At 53.3% G+C, this 22,329-nt stretch overlaps 1 protein-coding gene across 1 annotated transcript; it reads left to right on the forward strand.

The window, feature by feature from the left end:
- The first annotated feature begins 163 nt into the window (after window positions 1-163).
- Window positions 164-15,577, forward strand: PLA2G4F (phospholipase A2 group IVF). Its single transcript, XM_084883682.1, has 20 exons — window positions 164-313; window positions 1,451-1,523; window positions 2,078-2,214; window positions 2,313-2,441; window positions 2,810-2,850; window positions 3,100-3,142; window positions 3,621-3,687; window positions 5,762-5,931; window positions 6,048-6,161; window positions 6,314-6,351; window positions 6,570-6,705; window positions 8,916-9,052; window positions 9,276-9,495; window positions 10,372-10,486; window positions 10,685-10,822; window positions 10,918-11,022; window positions 11,953-12,141; window positions 12,391-12,557; window positions 13,306-13,492; window positions 13,780-15,577. The coding sequence occupies exons 1-20, from the start codon at window positions 203-205 to the stop codon at window positions 13,998-14,000; spliced, it is 2,538 nt and encodes an 845-aa protein (XP_084739808.1). The 5' UTR covers window positions 164-202; the 3' UTR covers window positions 14,001-15,577.
- Window positions 15,578-22,329: the final 6,752 nt, after the last annotated feature.

Raw genomic sequence — 22,329 nt, forward strand, 5'->3', positions numbered from 1 at the left:
ATAACCAAACCAGGGTCTGGATTGGGAACCAGATTGCCTCCCGCCTAACGAAATTGGGCACTTCCTGGAGCCTGTCAAACCCCGCCTCCAGCCCCAAGGCCCTCCCCACCCAGTGCTACCTGTCCGACCTGAGCCAGCAGAAGCCAGGAGGGTGGGTCTGGGAAGAAGGCGGCTTCTTGGCTGGGAAGTGGGCTGCCTGGCTATGCTCTGGGCACGCTGGCCAAGGCAGGTGGCAAGCAAGGGGCTGCCTCTGCTGGGGGTGGTGTTGCTGCGAAAAAGAGAGAAGATGGAGCCTCAGTGGAGCCACTGCCGGGTAAAGTACCTGCTGTTCCCTGGGAAGTGTGGGCTGGAGGGGTCCTAGGAGTGCAGTCCCCTGTGAGGACAGGCCAGCCCAGCGACTGGGCTTTGATCTGGGTGGGACCAATTTGCTCCAGACAGCCTGGGGGAGTTTAAATTAGAGAGGTTGGCCAAGACCTTGGCTCTTGAAAATAATTCCCTCAATTAGGAATGGAGGGCTAGGACATATGACACTTTGGCTGGGTTTTGCCCGGAATACCCTCCTCTGGCTGTTGGGTTTTGAGGAGACAGACTCACTCCAAGGAGTTGCAGTCTGCTGCTCTCTCTCCTGAGCCCAAGCTGCGGTCTCCTTAGCAACTCGTCTGACCTGCACCAGCCGCGTGATTTTTGGTTTCCCTTCGCCTGCCCAGCCTCCTAGGCCAGTGGTCGGCAAACTCATTAGTCAACAGAGCCAAGTATCAACAGTTCAATGATCGAAACTTCTTTTGAGAGCCAAATTTTTTAAACTTAAACTTCTAACACCACTCCTTCAAAATACCCAGGTCGTATCTTGTAGAAGAGCCACACTCAAGGGGCCAAAGAGCCACATGTGGTTCAAGAGCCGCAGTTTGCCGACCATGGTCTTAGGCCATTCAGCCTTTGCCAGGGAGCTAGTGGGTGGGATTGATCACAGTTTCTTCTAATACTCAATCTCCTTAAGCACCTCATGCACCTCTCCAGCTACAGCAGCGGCACTGTGGTCTGAGGGGAGTGCAGGTGTGTGGTGCATGATCACTAATAATTAGCAAAAATGGCTACAGGTATTAAGCACTCAGGCCAGCACTTTACATGACTTCTTATTGAAAACTCACCACAACCCTATGAGATAACCATCATAACCCCCATTACATAGCCGGGAGACCTGAAGCGTACAGAAATTAAACAACTTGCCTAAGGCCATCCAGCTAGTCCATGGTGGAGCTTAGATTTGAAGCCAGCCTGACTGATTCCAAGGTCCAGGCTTGTTACCGACATGTTGAACCTCCAGTGCCTGCCCTGCCATGGCCTTCCAGGTCCCCGTGATCCTGGGCCAAGCGGCTGCTCTGTGAGGAGAGGCAAACAGCAGCCCACACCTGGCTCCTTGGAGCTGAGTCCCCGAGTTCTGTTGTTTCAGCGGGAAACCCACCCATACTATGACCTCCAGGTGAAGGTGCTGAGGGCCAGGAATATCCAGGGCAAAGACCTGTGTGAGTGACCTTCCATTCCACCTTTTCTCCTCCTCCTTTCCCCGAGGCCTCTGCAGGGCTGGCCTGAAGGGAGAGTGTGTGTGTGTGTGTGTGGAGTGGGCAGAGGGCTGGTGCTGACTGAGGAGGGAGGTGAGGGAGCTCAGGCCACAGCCCCAGAGCTGGCAGGCAGGAGCTGGAGGGGAGCACTGTGCAGACCCTGACTCCTCCCCGAGCCTAGCAAGTAGAGCGGTGACAGCCTGGGAGCGTGTGACACCTGCTCCAGGTGAACGCTCACCCTGGCAGGGGAGTTTGTCACCGGAATCAAGTCCTTTCTGGGAATGAACTGTGCAGTGGTCTGTGCTGCCATGTGAGCTTTCCAACTGGCCACGGCAGGATTCCATTCGGGTGGATGAGAGGTGTAACTGTGGAGCGGAGTCAGGGATGAGGGCTCCCCCTCCATCACCCACCCCACCCCGCCACCTTGGCAGCCTCCTCTCCTGGCTCTGCCAGCCTCCTCCAGGCAACCTTTTCAGCAGTAAGAACTTGAAGCTAGGACTCCTTCCCCATCCCCGCAGTGTCCAAAGCCGACTGCTACGTGCAGCTGTGGCTGCCCACGGCATCTCCCACCCGCGCCCAGACAAAGGTGATAGACAACTGCAGTGACCCCGAGTGGAATGAGACCTTCCACTACCAGATCCATGGCGCCGTGAAGGTGAGGGCCGGCGAGTGGCCGGGGTGGCGGGGGGAGGGGGCTCCTTCGGGGTGCCTGCCCTGCCTCAGGCTCCCACGCCCCGCCTGCCCCGAATCCAGAATGTCCTGGAGCTCACCCTCTATGACAAGGACGTCCTGGGCAGCAACGAACTCTCCCGGCTGCTGTTTGACCTGAAGAGCCTCAAGCCCGGCCAACCCCACAAGCACACCTTCCGCCTCAACCAACAGGTGAGCTGCCCCACCTGCGCCAGCAGAGAGCTGAGCTCAGCAGAGACCAGGTCTCCAAGACAGACCCTCCATCCTGCACCACTGATCCTACCGGGGGGTCCCTCAACTAGTTCTTCCCTGAGTAGAGTCTACATGTGAGCCCCTTGAGAGCAGAGCACTTTATCTCGATCATTGCTGCATCCTCAGCGTCTAGAACAGCATCCGCACAGTGTTCACTGGACGAAGCTTCTCATGGAGATGCCAGAATCTTTCCTGTCTCAGAGAAGCCACGCCCGGCTCCTCTTCTAGTCCCTGGGCTGGGGGTAGGGACACTCCCCGAGGCTTTCGGAGCTCTTTGAAAACTGGTGCTTCCTTGCCCCCTCCATTAGGATTCACAAGAGCTGGAGGTGGAGTTTGTTCTGGAGAACAGGTGAGTCCGAGTGAGGAGCCTACGTCCTCCCACAGACAGCTCCGAGCGGCCAGTCACCAGGTCCTGTGCTGGCCTGGCCCGAGAGGGGGTGTCCTGGTCTCAAGGCGAGTTTGAGTTGTTGGCCAACACCCACCCCTACCCCCAAACCCCGCCATGCTCCCCAGGCTCTCCCAACTGCTTTGGCCACATTATTATAGTAACAGCCACCTGAGGGGCCCAGATAGCCAATGAGCCCACCATCCTTTGCAGTCAGGTGCCTGCGTCCGAAGTCATCACCAATGGAGTCCTGGTGGTAAGTAGGGGAGACACCAGCGTGGGGCTGTCCAGGGCTGGGAGCCATTGAGGAGTCCACGATCGAGCCCATCAGGGCCGCTTGCCTCTCTGAAGACCACTCGGCCCCTCCTCAGAGCAGAGGTGTGCTGGGTAGGCATCTCCAGCAACAAGGGGAAAGGAGCTGCCTCACGGCTGAGTGGGCAGCCTTCCTACCTGCGCACAGCACATCACTCACTCGGAATCCTGTCTCCTGCAACTGCAGGAGCCTCAATCACAGACCCTTACCTCCTCCCCCTTTCCTGCCAGGGGCCACTTCCTCTGAGTCCTAGGGGTGGGGCTGTCACAGAAAATCCCTGCCTACAAGGCATTGGCTGGGGAGATTGCTACCTGGACCCAGTCCCAGATTGCACGCGCCCCCCTCCCATTCCCCCTCTTGGTCCGGGCCCTGTGTAGAGGGATGTGTCTGTCCGTCTCCCATGGGCCTCTGCTTTCCTCAGGCTGAGCCCTGTCTGAAAATCCAAGGCACCCTTGGAGATGATGAGACAGCTCCACAGCAAAAGTATGGTGAGTCTGGCCAGAGGCCTTGAGTCTTCCCTTCTCTCTCTACGGGGGTTGAGGGGCTGCTGATTTCAAGAAGATGGGTCTGGGCAGAAAGATTTTAATTCTCACCGCTGAAAGCTGACCAAAGATGAAACGGATTGCTTGTGGAAGTAGTGAACTCTTGTCCCTGGAAGTATTCAAGCATAGTGTTTGTATCAGGACAACTCCTCTCCATTAAAACTGCCTCAAGTCTCAGTGGCAGACAGCAGGAAGCATGTATTTAGCTCACACATCTGGTGGTCAGCTGGGGCTGATCTGGGCTGGGCTTGGCTGGAGTGACCTGGCTCTATACCATGTGTCCAGGGGGCCACAAGTTTCCTCTCCCCCCAAGGTCATGAGCCCAGAGGTTCTTGGGGCAAAGGCACAAGCCCCGTTGAACAAGTGCTTTTCAAGCCTTCAAGGTCACGCCATGGCCACTAACTTTTCAAGGTCACGCCATGGCCACTAACTTTTCAAGGTCACGCCATGGCCACTAACTTTTCAAGGTCACGTCATGGCCACTAACATTAAGTTGTCAAAACAAGTCCCAACGCTGACCCTAAAGGTGGAGGAGGGCAGGGGATTTAGTCAGCCTCTCAGTGGGAGGATCTGAGGTCAAGAGTGAGAATTCCAGAGTGAAGAGCTGGGCACACCCACGCATGGGCCACAGAGGCAGCCTCTCAGGAGGGGGCCGATGGGGAGGAACAGAGGCTGTGAGACAGCTAAGTCCCTTCCGAGGCTGAGAGTCAGCCTCCAGGACGGGTCGCCACCTGAGTCACATCCAGCACTCATTATGAGTTAGACATTGTGCTAAGTATTTTATTGTTTAATCCTCATAACAATGTTGTAAAGTAGGTATAATCATTTCCCTCATTTAATTCATGAGACGGATGCTCAGAGAAGGAACTTGCTTAAGGCCACACAGCCAGTGAGTGGTGGAGCCAGGACCAAATGCAGGTCAACACGCTCAGGGCACCTGCTTTCTCCACCAGATCAGCTGTCTCTCAGTGTGAACAGCACATGCTGTCAATACCAGTCCATAACCATGGTGTGAAGGAATATACTTTTCTTATTTCTCTAATTCCTCCCCCTGGGTCATACCAAGTCTCCAAGTCTCATTGACAGCCCAGGGGTGTGCGCAGGGAGCGGCATACCGCATGGGCCTCTGCTCCTGAGGTGTGTGGGTCTGGGGCTCCTTTATGAGGCTGCCTGGTGTCATGCTCAGCCATTTCTCTGGGGTCTTGCCTCTCTCCCTCCCTTCCCCCCTCCCCCCCAAGAACGCTGCTAGGAACAGGCTGCCCTGCTACTCCTGGGCGGCAGGCCTCTCTCCTGGCCTCAGGCCCCTGCTTCTCGGGGCCACCTCGTCTCTCTGAGCCCAGGAACCCACTTCCTTCTTTTACCTCCTCGGCTAGTCTTCTGTGTTCTCCCGGGATCTTACACTTTGGAAACTAAGGACTGAGAAAATTGTGACCTGGCCACAAATCTCCCCCAAGGCAAGGAGCACAGAGGTTGAAGGAGGGCCAGAGATAGGGGAACTACTGGTTGGAAACTAGTAATTAATGTAATGATTAATATATGATGATTACAATGCAGTTTTTGTGGAATGATAGTTTATGTACTTAGTATAATAGTCTCAAAATCGTCAGCCCCATTGTCTCTGGGCAGGGGGCCCTCCCCTCCTGCCTTCCCCTTTCCCAGGCACTGGTTCCCCTCCCCCAGGTCCCCAGTTCTGACCAGGGCACTTCATGGGTTCCCTGAGTGTCCTTCATGATGCCTCTGCTGTGGGTCACAGTGCCCAACAGTGTTTCCAAGGGGAAGAAAAGGGTAGCCGCTACTAGTGGTGCTGCCATCATCATCATCATCATCATCATCATCATCACACACATACTCACACACACATACATACACACACTCACACACACACATTCACACACACATACACACTATCACACACACATACACATACACACATACACACACACACACACACACACACACACACACACACACACACACTACCCCCTGATCTCACCCACTCACCAGGGCCCTCTGCTCCCAGGCTTGAGGCAGATCCGTCTGGCAGTGCCCGGGGCCTACGAGAAGCCACAGCTCTTGCCCCTGCAGCCTCCTGTGGAGGCCCCGCCCGCAGACACCTTCGCCTTCCATGTGAACCCAGTGCTCCGCTCCAGGTTGCAGGTGGAGGTGGGGGAGAAGCTCACGGTCCTGCAGGTGAGTGAGCCCGGAGCCTGGAAGAGGCAGATGGTCAGGTGCTGGAGCAGCACCCAGGGCAGCAGAGCACCCGGGTCCTTCACGCCGGGGGCTCCATGCTGTTTTCTTCTCTGCAGAGCGACCCGAGTGCTGAGCTGGAGGCTCAGACCAACAGTCTGGGCGAGGGGGGCCTCCTGCTCTCCTCTCTGGCCCTCGGTCAGGAGAAGCAGCGCTTGGTGGCTGTGGGGAAGGTAAGGCCCCCTGGGTGTCCTGCTTTGCAATCACCACAAGTAGTCGGTGCCAGGGGAGGAAGTCCTCATCTGAGCCAGAGTTGCCAGAGCAACAGGGGCTGCAGGAGGGAGAGCCCGCCAGTGTGCTCAGGGACAGATGCTGTCTCTTTCAGGGCCAGGAGGTGCCTCTGAGGGTGAAGGCAGAAATGAGGTGAGGAAGACCCTGGGGCTGGGCGGGAAGTGTGGGGGCTCTCCTGCCTGCCCCGCTCAGCAGAGGGGGAGGGGGGAGGGGGCGTGTCAGGTTCCGGTGGGATCTTTCTGAGGGGTCCCATGGAGTGTGGGTCTGCGCCTGTGAAGACTGGGCTTGGCCGAGGCTCTCCTCCTCTAACAGCCATCCCGCACCCACCCCATCCCACCCCTCCGCGACAGCTCTGGGGACCTTGACCTGCGCCTTGGCTTTGACCTCTGTGACGGGGAACGAGAGTTTCTGGACAAGAGGAAGCAGATCGTATCCAGGGCCCTGCAGCAGGTGCTGGGATTGAGCCAGGCTCCCGCCAGTGACCAGGTATGGAATGGAGGAGGCCCAGCGTCACGAGAGCCAGATCCAATCTCTTCCATCGAGAGGACTGTGTAGCTAAGGCCTGACAGGAAGCCTGGAGGAAGCACGGGGAGCGGAGAAGGATGGGGAAGGCCTGTTCACCTCAGCTGATTGGAAAGTCAGGACCCCACGTGTAATGAGGGCCGAGTAGCCCTGGCCCAGGGAGGTGACAGTCAGCTTGGCGGCCATAGCAGAGCACCACAGACTGGGGCTTAAACACAAACATTTATTTCCTCACTGGAGGCCTGAAGTTCAAGATCAAGGTGCCATCAGGGTTGGTTTCTGGTGATGCCTTTCTTCCGGACTCGTAAATGCCACCCTCTTGTTCTGTCCTCACACGCCTTTCCTCTGGGCATGCCATGGCTGGAGAGCTCCATCTCTCCCTCTTTTTTTTTTTTTTAATATATTTTATTTTTTAATATATATTTTTAATATATTTTATTTTTTTAATATATTTTATTTTTATACATTTTATTTTTTAATATATTTTTTAATATATTTTATTTTTTACAGAGAGGAAGGGAGATGGATAGAGCTAGAAACATTGATGAGAGAGAAACATTGATCAGCTGCCTCCTGCACACCCCCTACTGGGGATGTGTCCACAACCAATGTACGTGCCCCTGACTGGAATCGAACCCGCAGACCGACCCTATAACCACTGAGCCAAACCAGTTTTGGCTCTCTTACAAAGACACTGGTCCTATTTGATTAGGACCCCACCCTTATGACCTCACATAACCTGTACCACCTCCCTATATGCCCTTTCTCCAAACACAGTGTCACATGTAATAAAAAAAAGAAGGCTCTGGCTAGAAATAAAAGGTGGAGATTTATTCAAGGGTCTTAGAAAAATTATTTATTTTTATGTTGTAACTGGATCTCAAGAGAGAAAGGGGCCTTGCACTCTTAGCTATCTGATTGGCCCCTTACGATGGACGATAATGGAGTTCAGGTGGTCACGCCGGCCCCAGGCCATCTGGTCATGGAGAAGCTGTCTTTGAGGAGGTCTTACATTTGTCTGGAGTCCAGGCACCGTGGGTACTGTACTGATGGTAATCTGTGTACCTGTAATCTGTCCAATGCAGGACTGAAGTTTAAAAGTTTTCCTCAAGCTTCAGGTTCTGTGAATGATGTAGCAGTAAGACTGAGAAGAGACCCCATTCATTTCCCCCTAATGCTGTTCTCTCCTCAGTAGCCACACTGGGCTTCAATGTTTGAATTGGGGCTGGGGGTGGGAGGGAAGGGCAGGAACACAATTCAGTCCAAAGCAGCAGACAGGAGGAAAGGCGGTGCTGAGGTGAGACCTGTGGTAAACCAGGATCAAGCTGGTGGCGCTTTCCTGTGAACTCAGGAGACAAGCCTGTGCCCAGCGCTGACCAGCTGAGCAGCCGGGATTGGTCCTTGGGTAAGGCCTGCCCTGCGCTCCCTCCATTCTGTAGGTAGAAGGTAAGGAGGGCACAGGGCACAGACAGGGAGCTGTCTCACCCGGGGGCGCTGCCCTTGTTGAAAGTGGCCAATGAGGTGTTTTAGGTTTTTTTGTTTGTTTTCTGTGTTTTTTAAAGAAAAAAATAAAGGAGGACAAGGAAAGGAACCAACAATCTTGGGTGGAAACCATTCATGGAAAAGCTGAGCAACCAAAAAACTTCCAGTCTGATCCCACAGGCACCTCTGATGCTGGGGCAGGTCCAGGCTGCTTGGTGGTTTTTGTCGTTTTAGTGTAGTGGGTCTCATCTGGGCACCGTTCCAACCCCTCTCACCTCACACAGGGACATGTTTTATTGTCACACCTGGGGGAGGGGAGAGGGGTAACACTGGCATCTCCTGGGTAACACACAGGACAGCGCCTCACAGCCAACGATGGTCTGGTCCACAACCATTAGTGGTGGCAACGCGGAGAAACCCCACTTTAGCTGTTTTGGGTGAAGCCAACATGCCTCACAGGTGCATCCTCTCATGGCGTCAGGGTTAAGAGCCATCTCTGGAGCCGCACTGCTTCGGATAACGGCCCATCACTTACTCACTGTGCGGTCCCTTCATCTCAAACACGGGATCTCCGTGGGTTTCTGTGAGGCCCAGTGAGGTAACAGTGTGCGGATCCAGGTCTGAGGCTATAGGCAGCAGCACAGTGATGGCGGTGGTAGTCGGTGTTGTTGTCTTGCTCACTCTGTTCCCAGGTGCCGGTGGTGGCCGTGCTGGGCTCTGGGGGCGGAACCCGCGCCATGTCCTCCCTGTACGGCAGCCTGGCGGGGCTGCAGGAGCTCAGGCTCCTGGACACTGTGACCTACCTGAGTGGGGTCTCCGGGTCTACCTGGTAAGCGAGGTGGGGGCAGCATGCAGAGGGAAGGAGAGCCCTGAAGGGGCAGGGGTGGAGTCCCTGGAGGGGGGTGGGGAAGGCTGCCTCCAAGGGGATCTAGAAGGGTAAGAGTGGGTGATTCAGGGCAGTGGGTACAAGGGATGATGGAGAGGAGGGCTCCCTCATAGACACCTGCTGTGCTCGCCCGCCCCTAACTGCCCTGAATTCCCTCCATGCCCAGGTGCATCTCCACGCTCTTTAAGGACCCAGCCTGGTCCCACGTGGCCTTGCAGGGCCCCACTGAGCAGGCCCGGGCCCGGGTCTGCGGCAGTAAGAAGGGGGCGGTATCCACGGAGCGCCTGCAGTACTATGCTGAGGAACTGAAGAACCTGGAAAGCTGCCACAGCGTCTCCCTCATTGACCTCTGGGGCCTCCTCATTGAATACTTCCTGTACCAGGAGGTAAGAGAAGGGCAGGTAACACGTAAGCATAGCTCCTTTCCTCTCTGCCCCTGCAGCACTTACTTCCACCTTAGCCGCTAGGCTAAGAAAATCTGAGATTTGCAAAGCTACCCCTTAGGTCTGAGCACCCTGGGGACAAAGAGTGAGCGTCCTGGGGTGAGGGGAGAGGGGGTTACACCCCTTCATCTTTCCTGGCTCCTAACCCTGGGCAGGAGAGGCCTGTCTGCAGTTCTCAGGTCAGAATCACTTGTGCAGCTTTTCAAAAACACCCCATGCCTGGGCCCTGCTTCTAGAGACACTGATTCTGATTGGTCTGGGGCCCAGCGCTAGCACAGGAGTGTTTTCAAAGTCTTCCAAGTGGTTCCAACCTGCGGCCAAGGCAGAACACCACTCTCACCCATTGGCCAAGATGCCATGTCTTTCGCCACCTGGTGGTTTCTCCTGGGACTGCAAGCCCAGAATGCCCTGGGAGAGGAGATTCCGAGCTGAGGGTCTCAGCCAGGGGGCGTGGCCCACTAGTGTGTGGTTCTCAGTGATGGATGTGTATCACCCGTGGCTTCTAATTTCCAAAGTATTCATGTCTTCTAGTGATTTACTTTGTAAAGAAAGGAGACTAGATTTTCAGTGATTTCTTTAAAAATGGCGCCCTGACTCTCTCTGGTTTTGATACGCTTTCCTGAATGGGAAGGAAGGGGAGGGGGTGTCCCCATTGCCCCTGGGGCTGCACAGAACCCACAGAAGCCTTGCCTCTGCTGCAGCCTAAGGCCTGCCCCCTGGGCCACTGGCCTTGGCAGCCAGTCTCGCGGGCTCGCCACCTCCTGCAGCCCACTGGGATGGGAAAAGCCAATGAATCCGCTCCCCTTCTTTCCTGCCCAGGAAAACCCCGCCAAGCTGTCTGACCAGCAGGAGGCAGTCAGCCGCAGCCAGAATCCTTATCCCATCTACGCCGGTGTCAACGTCCGCACGGATGTCAGCGGGGACGACTTTGCAGGTGCCTGGGCGTGGCGGCGATGGCTGGTCGGAGAGTGTGAAGGGCCAGGCTGTGAGGGTACAGACGGAGGCTTGGGGCACAGTGGGGTTGCTGCCTCCCACTCTTGGCAAAGGTTCCTGCTCAGTCACCATGGCCAGAGGGAACACTGGGGTCCTGGGGGGAGGCCCTGGTGACGTTTCCTTTGCTCTGGGTCCCCAGAGTGGTGCGAGTTTACCCCCCATGAGGTCGGCTTCCCCAAATACGGGGCTTATGTTCCCACCAAGCTCTGCGGCTCAGAGTTCTTCATGGGGCGACTGCTGAAGCGCTGGCCGGAGCCCCGGATCTGCTACCTGCAGGGTGAGTCTGAGCGGGGGGCTGGGGGCAGGGCAGGCCCCGGCCCGGCCCTGCTGTGGGTGCAGGCGCTGTGAGGGCCGGCCCTGCTGTGTCTGTAGGTATGTGGGGCAGCGCCTTCGCAGTCAACCTGGATGAGATCTTCCAGACGGGGGGCTTCAGCCTTGGCTTCCTGGACTGGCACCGAGGCCAAGTGAAGGTCACAGGTGAGGGTTCACACCTGACCCCCCTTACCCCCCCCCGCCCCATTCTTCTTCCCAGACACAGGCCCTGGCAGAGGCATAGAGAACGAGGGGGACGATGGTGGAGGACTTGTTATCCCACGGGCTCAGAGAAGTCCTGCGGGGTCGACTTCTCTGCAGAGGCCAAGTCAGGGGGCCCAGGGGGAGCCGTGGGTGCTCTGCAGTCAGGCCACACCTCTGCATTCTCTGCTTGAGCTCCCAATGGGTCAACTCAGCCCCAGACCCCTGGGCATCTGGCGGATGCTCCGCCCACACACCTCTGGGCTCCTTCAGTGGCCTCTGAGCTCTGGGCTTCGAGAAATATATTTCCCACCTTTCTCCCCGGGATGACTTTTGCTCAACTCTTAAGAGTCAGCGGAGCCATCCTTTTGTCAGGGAGTTTCTCTGTCCTGTGCCATCCCTCCAGGCTGGGGAGGGTGCGACCACCATGGTCCCTGTAAGACCACGTCCACACCCCATCATTGTCCCTACCTCAGGACGCTGTTAGGGTCCGTTCCCTCTTTATAGGACTCCCTGATAAGAAGGTGTGAGCCCCGAGGGCCAGGCCCCACTCACCTTTGCATCCCTCGGGCTTAACCCAGTGCCTGGCATGTAGCACCAGCTCGGTAGGTGTTTAATGGACGAAATTCTGGTTGGAAATGGTATATACCACTTTATTTTCAAAAGGGTGGAAAATAAATTATTATTTAATCAATGCAGTGTCATAGGCAACTTTCAAAACATGGGGAAAAGGCATTTAGAGGGGGTTGTAGGAACAGTGGTCAGAGGCCTGGGAAGTGGGGCAGAGGAGGAGGGGTGACAGGAGGAGAAGTAGGGGTGCCCCTGCACCAGGAAAGCCACCAGACAGAGGCCGGCACCCCTTCTCACTGCACGTCACCGTCCCACCCTCCCTAGACGACCACCAGAAGCTTCGAGACCCCACGAGGCTGCGGACGAGGCTCTTCACCCCCCAGGGGCCCTTCTCCCAGGCCGTGCTGGGCATATTCACCTCCCGCTTCACCTCTGCGGAGAACTTCAACTTCACCCGCGGCCTCTGTCTGCACAAGGACTACGTGGCGAGCAGGGAGTTTGTGGCCTGGAAAGGTGGGTGCTGCTCTGGGTGGGGTCCCCCTTCTGCCGGTGCCTCTGGCTCACTGGGGCCAGCGCTGTGCTTTGGCCCAGGGTTGGGGTGTGGGCACCTGCTTTCCAGAGGCTGATAGGGGATGGGACTGGGGAAGGACACTCCAGAGTGGCTGTCGGAGAGAAGGGCAGAAGCAGAGGTCTCCACAAGGGCTATTCCCGATGGGAAGAGAAGAGGGCTGCTAAGAAAAGCGTGCATTTGTGCCTGTCCAGACACACACCCGGACGCCTTCCCCAACCAGCTCACTCCCATGAAGGACTCCCTGTGCCTGGTGGATGCGGGCCTTGCCATCAACTCTCCATACCCGCTGGTCCTGCCGCCACAGAGAGCGGTGGACCTCATTGTGTCTTTTGACTACTCCCTGGACGCCCCTTTTGAGGTAAGGGGTGTGGGGATCCTCTGTCAGGGCCGCCTGACTGGGTTTGGGGATGGCCCTTGGCGGAGGGTCTGGGTTCTAACCCGCAGGGGGCGCCATTGGGAGTGCACTGGCCTCCCCGTTGGAGGAGAGGGTTGCTGAGGTTTTGGGAGTCAGGAGCGGAGGCCAAAGAGGGGCCTCAGGTGTCTTCTGTCCTGGTGAAGAGAAGACCCCTGTTGGAACCCTGCCTGTGCCTGATAGCATGCCTTGCTCCCATCAGGACCTGGACTGGGTCAGCTGTCCCTTTGTTACTATGGTAACAACAGAGCCATCAGGTTCCCCTCTGGCTCTCTCAAACCCTGTGGTGGACAGCTGTCACCATCTGCATGCAGGTCCTGGTTACCCTGCTGGGCCAGCTCTTCCCTCTTCGGCCTCCTCTCCCTCCTCCTCCTCTTGGATCCAACACGACCTTCTCAACCTGTGAAATTGAAATCAGCCCCTAAGAGGGAGCGGGGAGGGTCAGAGGAGGAAGCAGTGGGCAGTTCTAGGGAGGAATGGCAGCAGGAATGCTGGTGATTTTTGTTAATCTGCACAACAACCCCAGGAGAGGGTTGTTCTCATTGTTTACTTTATAAATAAACAAACTGGCTCAGAAGGGTTATGTCACCTGCTTGAAGTCACTCAGCTAGTAGCAGGCAGCGCTGGCCTTGAGAACCGGACCTGTGTGAGTCCAGGTGGGGGCAGGCAGGTCAGCAGTCTGCCTCCCGCCCAGGTCTTACAGGTGACGGAGAAGTACTGCCTGGACCGAGGGATCCCCTTCCCCAGGATTGAGGTGCCCGCTGAGGAGCTGGAGAACCCCCGCGAGTGCTACCTGTTTGCCGGGGCCCAGGACCCCCGCGCCCCCATCGTGCTGCACTTCCCCCTGGTCAACCAGACCTTCCGCACACACCGGGCTCCGGGTGAGGGAAGCCCTGGGCCTGGGTCCGGCCGCAGAGCCCTGGGGTGGGGGGGGGGGGGGGCGGTGCTGTTCTGGGAGCGGATCCCCTTGACAAGGCAGCAGGGTACCCTGGAGGGCCCGAGCTGGCCATTGCTTCCTGGGCTTCAGCATTGGCACCAGCTCAGCTCCTCCTGATGGGCAAAAGAGCAGAGATGTGAGCCCAGGAAGAGCCCACAAAAAACCAGCCAGATGTCCTGGGCAAGAGGAGTCACAGAGTGCCAGCCTGGTCTCTCCTCTTCCAACCCACAGGTGTGGCGCGACAAACAGCGGAAGAGAAGGCCTTTGGGGACTTTGACATCAACGGGCCCGACACCCCCTACGGCATGATGAACTTCACCTATGAGCCCGAGCAGTTTGATCGGCTGGTAGCCCTGAGCCGATACAATGTCCTAAACAACATGGAGACCATCAAACAGGCCCTCCAGCTGGCTCTGGAGCGGCGGCAGGCTGGGGCCCAGGCTGGAGACTGACCTGGGCTGGAGGCTGACCCGGGCTGGAGCCAAGGACTTGGTGCAGGAGGGGCTGGGGGCTCCAGACCAGGGTAGAGGGAGGAGTGGGCTCTGTGGGGCTTCTTGCATCTCCCCTGCCTTAAGGTCCACCAGGCTCCAAAAGCTCCTATAGGATTCCAGCTTGTTCTTGGCAGAGCCCTTCTCATATGTGTTTCTGGGAGAAGATGGGGCAGCAGGTCTCTCGGGGGCTCTTGGGGATGTGAGGCAGGAGTGAGCAGTGCTCATTTTAGATGGGATCGAAGCAATAGGCTAGTCCCAGGGCCCACCCCACATGCAGAATGGGGGCTGTGAGTGCTGAGGTGCAGGTTACTCTCCTTACACGGAGGCTAAAAGCTAAGAGGCATCCATCCAATACACACATGGCCCAATCCCTGACCCCCTCTCCTCCCAGCCCCTGCCCTGTCCCCAGCTCCCGGTGCAGTGTGAGTGCTTTCAAGAATAAAGGGGGACCACATGGGTTGCCAGTCTGGGTCACTAACTTTATCATCCTTTTTCCCCTCCCAAATATATCTTTATTGATTTCAGAGAGGAAGGGAGAGGGGGAGAGAATGGAAACATCAATGATGAGAGAGAATCATTGATTGGCTGCCTTCTGCACACCCCACACGAGCGATCAAGCCTGTGACCTGGGCATGTGGCCTGACTATCAAACCGTGACCTGGCTTATAGGTGGACACTCAACCACTGAGCGATGCTGCTGGGCTCCCTCATCCTTTCTGCTAACCTTCCTTTTGCTAACCCCTAGCCAGCCTCACTGCTCGCGGCCTTTCTCTGCTAGGCCTCCTTAGGGCCGTGGGATGATGGCCAGTCCTAGCCAGGCCCCGGCGGGTGGGTGTGCACACCGTCTCCCTGCTAACCACTTGCACTGCACTTCCTAGACTTGGGCCACGTTCCCTCGTCACATGCACAGCTCCCACCCATGCAAATCGTCTCCCCATTCCCAGCAGGGTGTGTCTAGGGGCATCTCCCTGTGTCAGGGGCAGAGTGAATGTGCCCCTGCATGTATGTGCGTGTTCCAAGGGAGGACAGGCCGCGGAGCAGCTGCCTGTTGGCCCAGGCTGCGCAGCGGCAGAGGGAGCCTGGCCGGGAACTCGGGCACGTTGGTTCCTGCCTCTTCCACGGACCGATGATCTGGGCAATCTCTCTCTCTCCCTGCTTCTCATTTCTCCCAACCCACGTGGGACACTCGGGACATCTGGAGCCTCTCCAGCGTGGGCAGATGTTAGGTCTGTGGAGGGATCACTGACCAGGCTTGGTCTGGAAGCTCTCCAGGTCCCCTGCCTGCGGCCTTGCAGCCTCATTCTCCTCAGCCCTGCCCTTGGCCGCCTGGGGCCCTTCCCTGACCCAGCTGGCATCGCTCCTACTGCCCCCTCCACCTGGAGTGCGCTCTTTGGCTGCACCTCCTCTTCACGCGCATGCTCTCTCAGTTCCTCTTTCAGCCAGGACACCTACTCGTATGCGAGGAAGCCACACGCAAGCTGACTCTGAGAAGAAGACCCTGATTCTGGCTTCCATTGGAAAGAAGGCAGCCGAGTCCCGACTTCTGTCCCTGGCCTGGCCTGGCCTGGCCTAGCCTGGCCTGGCCTGGCACCCCCAGCCTCCAGCTGGACACGAGCTGGAGGACTGAGGGAGTTGGGCCTCGAAGTGCTTTTTGCTGGCACGGGGTGGGGTCAGCTTGGTGCTCTCCTGCCTCCTCACCATTGCTGCTCATCTTAGGCCAACACCGCCCCTGCTCTCAGCTCAGCAGGAAGAGTTTCCCTTTGGGGCAGCCCCAGGCTGGTCCCTGAGCTCCTGTGATGGCAACTGTTACCCCCACTGCTGCGCCCACCATCAGCAATAACTTGTTATTGGAACCTCCATAGAGCTTATAACTTAGGACTTCATAGATTTCTTAGGACTTGAACTCATAAAGTTCACAGAGTTCTTAGACCTTCCTAGGGCTCAAAACTCAGAACCTTTAGTCTGTTTCCTTTAATGCTTCACACAGTCTCAGGCTGTCTCTGACCCAAGGGCAGAAATCTGTGTCTGTTTTGTTTGCTGCTGTATCCCCAGTGCTTAGAGCAGGAGCTGGCACATAGTAGGTGCTCAGTAAATATTTGACAAATAAATGAATGGGATCCTACAGTCTAAGATGAATCACTATCTACCAACCACGAAAAGGTGTATAACAGTCTACTCTTAACCTGTTTAGATCTTTTTGAAAAACCCATGAAAGCCTTCTCCCAAGAAAAATGCAAACGTATGTGAAAAGTCGTGTACAGCAGGGTCTCTGCTTCACTATGTGATCACCACCCCCAGGGTGGTGAGAGTGGAGTTTGCCTTCCCAAGCCAGCAAGTTTTGTGAAGAATGCGGGCACGTGGGCTTGTGCAGAGCTGGTTGGTGCCTTCATTCTCACGGGCGCATAGGAAAAGCCATATTGGCTCCTATTAGGTTTTGAAAGACGTGATGAGACAAGCTGGGAGGTCAGGACGGGGGAGACTGGTCCATGTTATAGCCAAGAACTTGGTCAGCAGGTGCAGGGGTAATCTCAGCTCCAGAATGAGGAAACATCCCCAGGATTAAATGTGGGAGCCAATGAGAGTGAGGAGTTGGGAGGTCAAAGATGTCCAGGCCAGTTTGGCTCCTGCTCCTTAGATGTGGCTTCTTCAGACAGGTCTCCAGGCATTCAGAAGAGTCTTCTGCAGAAAAAAGAAAGAGGAGTGGGTGGAAAGAAGGGCAGGAGGGATGGGAGGTAGAAAGGAATGAAGTGTAAAATTTATATCCACATGGAACCATCACTATGATCAAGATATAAGCCCAACCAACATGACTCAGTGGTTGAGCATCGACCTATGAACCAGGAGCTCACAGTTCTTCTGTCAGGGCACCTGCCCAGGTTGCAGGATCCATCCCCAGAGTGGGGCGTGCAGGAGGCAGCCAATCAAAGATTCTCCCTCATCACTGATGTTTCTATCTCTCTCTTTCCCTCTCCCTTCCTCTCTGAAATAAAAATATATTAAAAAAGAAAAGATGTAGAATATTTCCACCACCTTCAAAAGTTCTCTTGTGTTCCATCCCAGTCAACCTCCCATTCCTGGTCCCGGTGACCACTGATCTGCTCTCTGTCGCTATAACGTGCACTCTTTTTAGTCTGGCTGCTTTCATTCAACATAATGCTTTTGAGATTCATCCACGTTGTTGTACGTGTCAGTGGTTCGTTCCTTTTTACAGCTGAGTAAAAATTTATAGATATATCACAGTTTGTTTATCCATTCACTTGCTGATGGAAATTTAGATTATCTCCAGTTTAGGGCTCTCATTAAGCTTTTAATACTTAAACTTCCAATTTTAAAAAATATTTTTTTATTTATTTCAGAGAGGAAGGGAGAGAGGGGGGAGAGAAAACCATCAGCAATCAGAGAGAATGCCCCACACTGGGGATTGAGCCCACAATCTGGGCATGAGCCCTTGACCAAAATCAAGCCCAGAAGTCTTCAGTCCACAGGCCAACACTATCCACTGAGCCAAACCTGCGAGGGCTTAAACTTCCTTTTTTTTTTTTTTTTTTAAAGCCAGGCAGTCTCCATTTTCTCTCCCCAAATAACACATGAACTTTAGCATGCTAACATGTTTCCTGCCCGACATCCTGCTTCCCACCCACCAAAACGTTCCCACCCACCCCACTACCTAGGGGCTCTTACCTGAATTTTATTTCCTGTGTATTGCAAACTTCAAAATAGTTATTTAATTCAGCTTTCCAATATATATTACTGATTTATTTGTTCATCATTGCTTATAACTCCTTCCCTTTGGGTTTATTTTCCTTTTTGTTGGATTCCAAAATTAAATAGTTTTTAAAAATATATATTTTATTGATCTTTTACAGAGAGGGAGAGGAAGAGAGAGTTAGAAACATCTATGAGAGAGACATCAATCAGCTGCCTCCTGCACTCTCCCTACTGGGGATGTGCCCGCAACCAAGATACATGCCCTTGACCGGAATCGAACCTGGGACCCTTGCGTCTGCAGGCTGGCACTCTATCCACTGAGCCAAGCTGGTCAGGGCTAAATAGTGTTTTAATAGAGGGTCCATAGCTGGCAAACTTTTTGAGTTTTTATATGTTTGGAATTGTCTTTTCTTGCCCTGACTTATGAAGAGTATGCAATTTTGGATCAAACTTACAGATATGAATGCCTTCTTGCATTTGATATTGCGATTGGTAATCTGATATCAGTTGAATTCTTATTCCTAGGTAATTTGACTTTATCTAACTTTTAGGGCTTTCACTTTGTCTTAGATTTTCAAATGTTTCACTATGATTTTTTTTTTTTTAAGTGTGACCTTAAAAAATATCAGTGAGTTCTTTCAATTTTTGGGATTTATGTCTTTGAAGCTCTAAGAAATTCTCTACTAACTTTATCTGAGCACAATCTTCTTCATGCTTTCTTTCTGGAATTCCTATTAAGTGGATTTAGAAATACATATCTGAGTTGATTCATTATATCTCTAAACTTTCCATTTACACATTCCATCTTTTAATTTCCATGCTCACGAATACATTTTCGTCTGTGTCCAGTCTGCCCCTCTGCCCAGCTCTTGTGAGTTTTTGTTTCATTGTTGACTATCACATTGTTCAGTTTAAAGTTTTCTAGTAGAATCTTCCAAAATTGCTTGTAACTCAAATGGTGTTAATATACATCATTTTAAGGAATTTTTCTGATTGTTTTGTGAACTCTTTACTTTGGGTAGGCTCTTTACTTGTTGCCCCTCTTTCATGGGCTTTGCATTCTTTATATCTTTGGTAATTCGTGATTGGAGTCTCATCTCTAAAGGTGCTGGGCTGTGATGCCTCCTGGTCAGGCCATTGGCCATGCAATGACAATAGTGGCCATTAGGCGGCGTGGGACTTGGGGAGGAGGCAGAAGTGCCTCAGTTGCAGTGACTGTGAGAAGCTGTGGTCCCGCCCTGGGTGACAGTACAGCAGTAGCATGGATGGCACCTGGCAGGGGCAGCCCGGGGTGCTGCTGAGGCTCCAGTCTGTCTCCCTAGCTAGTGCTGCCTCGGGGTTTTCTATCCTTAAAAAGCTCCCTTCCTTGTTTTCAATATCGGGCTGTGAATTTACACATGGACGTCTTTCCCATATTAATCTGGTAAGCAAAGTATTCTAAAGGAGAATTTCCAATTTCAAGATAAAAGAGGACAGGCTAAGATCACTCTCCAACTTTTAAAAAAAAAATTACACGGTAAGTTTACTAAATTTTTTTTTAAGAAATATTTCTAAGTTGGAATTAACTATTGTATATCCTAAATAATAAAGAAATTTTAGGAATTATTGTATAAAAGTTTATTCTATTAACAATATCTGAGGGGTTTTTTGTGTGTTTTTTTTGTTTTTTGTTTTTATCCCCACTGCACTTTTTAGTCCCCAAATGCACCACCAATCTGAATTGGCACCCACTCCTCCTCTGGACCAGCTGAGTCTGACACATTCGAAGCCTCTTGGTCTGAGAGCTGCCCGCCTCCCTGAGGCTCGCAGGGGCCGCTCACAGGGTGCCGTGAGGGCGAGATGAGACAAGGTGTGTGACAAGCCGAGCACGGTGGCTGGCACGCTGCAAACCCTCAATAAACGGTGGTTACTCTTTTACACGGGGTGCTGATTGCTCCGAGCTGCCAAGAAGAAAGGCCTCTGGGCTGGTCCTAAATGACTGGTCCTCACTGCTCCCTGCACCTGCCAGGTGCCTTCAGAGCAGGCTGGCTCAGAACTGGGCCACAGCCGGCAGTCAGGGCGGCTAGGCTGCTGACCAGAGTGACAGGTACGCAGGTCCCACTCTCCCCTAGGCCGGGGTAGGACTGGTCTTCTGGGACAATTCACAAGTCTCCTTGCCTTTGCCCCGTGGATCTGCCTCATCTCCTTCCCGCTTCCTGGCCTGGGAGGAGATGTTCCACCTCGCAAGTCTCCGTGCGCACACGCATGTGCTCTCTCTTTCTTTTATCTGCGGTGCCAGAGGCTCCTGGTGGTGCTGGCTGACCTCCAGGAGGCTGGGGAAAAGCCCTTGGCATGAGAACCAGCCCGAGGGCAGAGACCTGATCTCCTCACAGGACTTGTCTTTCTCTGGCTGGTTTATTTTATTTATATGCTAAGAACTCTTAAAATTCAATAAAAGGGAAGCCCAAAGACCTGATAGAAAAATAGGCAAAGTAGATGAACAGGCAGTACATAGAAAAGAATGTATAACTGCCCTGGATGTTATATATAATCAATCCATGTTATTAATTATACATTAATATATTGATATATTATTATATCTAAGATATAGGACTATATGATTTTATATACACATTCCAGTTTCTGGAACTGAAATCCATTGCCTTAAAGGAAAGCCAGGTCCCCAGAAAGAAGGACTCAGCAACATGAGCCTGGAATTGGGGGGCCTGGTCTAGTGATATAAATTTGGGAACCATCACTTTAGAAATGGCACTTAAGGCAGAGAGACTGGGAGAAAATCATTAAGTGAGTATAGACAGAGAAAAGAAGACAGAAGGAAGTCTAAGAGCTGAGTCATGGGCACCCCAACGTTGAGAGTCAGGAAGGTGGGAAGAGGCAGCAGAGGTGACTGTGAAGGAGCAGCTGGTGAGGGAGAAGAAATGCCAACTCAGTGTGGTGTCCGAAAGCCCGCGGGAGAGAGTGTTCCCAGGGGAGAGCATCACCAACCGCCTTACCTGCCCCTGAGAGGCCAAGTAAGACGAAGACTGAGGGCTCATCACTGGATTGGCAATGTGGGTTCCCTGGGGGCCTGGTGAGCACGTTGGTGAAGTGGTAGGAGAGAAACTGATGGCTCAAGAGAGAATGGGAGGAGGGAAACTCATTTGAGGGACTTAAAGAAGATCAAAGGAATGGAGAAGTAACTAAAGAGATGTGATATGTTGGGGGGAAGAGAATTTTTGATGTGAGAATGAGGAATTACTGCATGTTTAGTCACTGATGGGTATGATCCAACAGAAGAAGAAAAGTGGTGATGCAGGAAAGAGGATGAAACATTTCTGGAGTGGAACCCTCCGGCACCGCTGGTGGGAATGCAGACTGGTGCAGCCACTGTGGAAGGCAGAATGGAGTTTCCTCAAAAAGTTAAAAATGAAGCTCCATTTGACCCAGTAACCCCACTTCTAGGAATATATCCCAAGAAACTAGAAACACCAATCAGAAAGGATATATCCACCCACTATGTCATAGCAGTACAATAGCTAAGATTTGGAAACAGCCTAAGTGCCCATAAGCAGATGAGTGGGTTAAAAAACTGTGGTACATTTACACAATGGAATACTAGGCCGCTATGAAAAAGAATAAACTTACTATTTGCAACAGCATGGATGGAACTGGAGAGCATTATGCTAAGCGAAATAAGCCAGAGAAAAATAAATATCACATGATCTCACTCATATGTGGGATATAATGATCAACTTAATTTGGTGAACAAGAATAGATCCAGAGACAAATGACAGGGGAGCGGGTGGGGTGGGGGGGTGTTAGAGAGCAACCAAAGGACTTGTATGCATGCATCTTAGCATAACCGATGGACACAAGTACTGGGGCGGTGGGGATTTGCCCGGGGTGGGAATGGCTGGATGGAGGGGGAGGGGGTCAATTGGGGAAAAAGCAGACATATGTAAAACTTTAGAAAAAAAAAAATTCTGGAGCAATGTCCATGAGTTAGGGATCAAGGATAGGATCTAGTGGACAGTGGGTGGGTTGACCTTAAGGTAGGAAATGGCCGATTGACCACTAGTTACGAAAGGGAAGGCTGGGGACACAGCAAGAACAGAGATGGTTGGTGGTGAGAGCTTGGGGAAGTTCTTTTCTAGTTGTTTCTATTTCTCAGTATAGGAAATAAGAATCAAGGCCATCAGCTGAGAATTTGGAGGAGGTTTTGGATAGAGGAGAAAGTAAGACTAAGCCATTAGAGAGAAAGAGCACATCGAATAGAGACACAGACTGGATCTGCTGAGCAGCACAAGGACCTACTTGATGCTCATGGTCATGGAGTTTGTGAGCTGTCAGCTCTGTGGGTGCAGGTGCCAAGTGGTCCAAGAGTTGGATTCCATCAGGGTTGTATGCTGCCAAGCGAGTATAATGAAGCAAGTGATGGGCAAGCCGGTTGAGAATGGGGCCAGCGAATGATTGCAATGATAGAACATAGACCTGATGATTGACCTTATTATTCCTGAGAAAGAATGATAAATAGCAGTGGTCCCTTTGGAGTCTCAGTGGGGACCAGTCCACTCATATTTCTAGCTCCACCCATGAAAGTCAG

The sequence above is a fragment of the Pipistrellus hanaki genome (genome assembly GCF_964339955.1).
Source record: "Pipistrellus hanaki genome assembly, chromosome: 1".
Lineage (NCBI taxonomy): Eukaryota > Metazoa > Chordata > Mammalia > Chiroptera > Vespertilionidae > Pipistrellus > Pipistrellus hanaki.

Bases quoted from the DNA above. Each gene is read 5' to 3' on its own strand.
- PLA2G4F (XM_084883682.1), top strand. From the start codon at position 203: ATGCTCTGGGCACGCTGGCCAAGGCAGGTGGCAAGCAAGGGGCTGCCT. The intron at 314-1,450 runs GTAAAGTACCTG...CTGTTGTTTCAG, and splicing joins CTCAGTGGAGCCACTGCCGG to CGGGAAACCCACCCATACTA. The intron at 10,823-10,917 runs GTGAGTCTGAGC...CTGTGTCTGTAG, and splicing joins CCGGATCTGCTACCTGCAGG to GTATGTGGGGCAGCGCCTTC.